Raw genomic sequence first — 1841 nt, forward strand, 5'->3', positions numbered from 1 at the left:
TATTTCAACACAACACAACGCAGTGTGAGAGCATAAAGCAGCCTGCTACAAAAACACAACTCACCTACCGAAATGTAGCCTATTGTACAACATCGCAGGGCTTGGATGACCAGTGTTACGTAAACCAGACACTGTACTGTTGAAGTGAATGAGGAGTTCAAACTTTCAGTCACTTTAAACTTCAGATGATAAGATGACCCTTTGGTTAAGTAGTCTAAACCATGGCTGGACTAGTGCAGAGATGAGCTGCTGGGCATGCTAACCCCAGTTCCTTATAATCTCTGTGCAGTGTGAAGAGTTCATTATTATTTTCTGAAATTATTTTTCTTTTTTAATAGTTCATGACTATCACACAAAAAACACCTTACACAATTTTTTTATTGATTTCCAAGGGACCCCATTTCCCTTCTGGATTCACCTCATTTACATTCAACACGGTTCACACAATGGTATGAAATGTGAAATCAGATTATAAAACAAAGAATGAGTAAATGCACTTCAAATTTATATATATCACATGCACAGTTAAAAAACAACAAATATATTAGATAACTTTTTATATTAACAGCGCTGCCTGGAAATCAGACTTTTACATATGACACGGATTTTTGACAGATTCAGACCGTACATTACAGGATTAAAGAGTGGCTGGCAAGTGAGAAAGTATAAGGATAATAAAATGCGCAACATATTGGGTACACTGCTCATATCGAATCTGTTCTGTAAAGTTTCGAACAAAGCACCAAAACAGAAGTTAATGATGGAAGCAAGTTGAGGTGTGCAGGTACTGACAGCTTTCTGTCTCGTCTGTTTAGAACCAGAAAAACAAACTTTAAGAATCTTCATGTAGGTGTAAAGGATTAATAGTAAAGCAACCAAGGTTGTGCCAAGTGTGGTAATGAGCCCATACATACTTACTATGTGGGCCTCTGAGCATGCCAGCTTCACAACAGAGTAGTTGATACAGTAAACTTTGTAAATTATGTTCCCACACAGCTGCAAAGAGGAAGTAAAACATACCATGACAAGACATATAAGGACAGGGTACAGCCATGATGCTGCAATAAGGTAGGCAATCTTGTTACGCGCCATACGTTTGTTATATTGTAGAGGACAACAGATAGCAAGATATCTGTCATAAGACATGACGGCTAAGCTTAAAATTTCCACACCTCCATAGGAGTACAGACAGTAAGTCTGCAGGAAACAAAAAGGAGCAGAAACAGTGTGAATGTCAGAGAGGATCTGAACCAGAAGGGATGGAAACAGCCCTGCACTACCATACAGCTCATTTACAAACAGGCTGCACAGAAAAATGTACATGGGTTCATGTAAGCTCCTGTTCAGACAGATAACCACAATCAGCAACACATTGGCACAAACAATAAAAATGTAAAGAGACATAACAATTATAAATTCAAAGTGTTTGAAAAGCCCAGTGTTGAAGTAGGCCTGGAGTGTGAAATACAAAACCTGTGTAGAGTTCATTATGATCTTTCATGTGGATCATCACAGCAATTATTGCATTCTCTTACAAATCTGTAATATCTCAACTGGTTTAATCTTAGCACAATGTACAGCTGAAATACCAAACACACAAAAAGACAAGTCAAAGTGGTAACACTAAACATGTTCATTACCATGGACACAACTGTAAAATATAGCCCTAAATAGAGCACTTCCTTTTCAAAATGAATAAAATAATTTGGCCAGAAAGAACAACACTTTTGTCAAGTGAATTTGAACATGCTGTAGTCACCTGCTATGGTAGTTATCCTGCTGTAGTCACACTATGAAGCCCTCCCAACTAAACAGAAAATCTGCTTCCAACACTTTTAAGC

The 1841-nt window shown here is 37.8% G+C and overlaps 1 protein-coding gene across 1 annotated transcript; it reads right to left on the bottom strand.

Moving 5' to 3' along the window:
• Positions 1-561: 561 nt before the first annotated feature.
• Positions 562-1578, bottom strand: LOC131969844 (olfactory receptor 10A3-like). The gene has a single exon (XM_059331065.1). The coding sequence runs from the start codon at positions 1486-1488 to the stop codon at positions 562-564; it is 927 nt and encodes a 308-aa protein (XP_059187048.1). The 5' UTR covers positions 1489-1578.
• Positions 1579-1841: the final 263 nt, after the last annotated feature.

This window comes from Centropristis striata, chromosome 4 (assembly GCF_030273125.1).
Source record: "Centropristis striata isolate RG_2023a ecotype Rhode Island chromosome 4, C.striata_1.0, whole genome shotgun sequence".
NCBI classification, from domain to species: Eukaryota; Metazoa; Chordata; class Actinopteri; order Perciformes; family Serranidae; genus Centropristis; species Centropristis striata.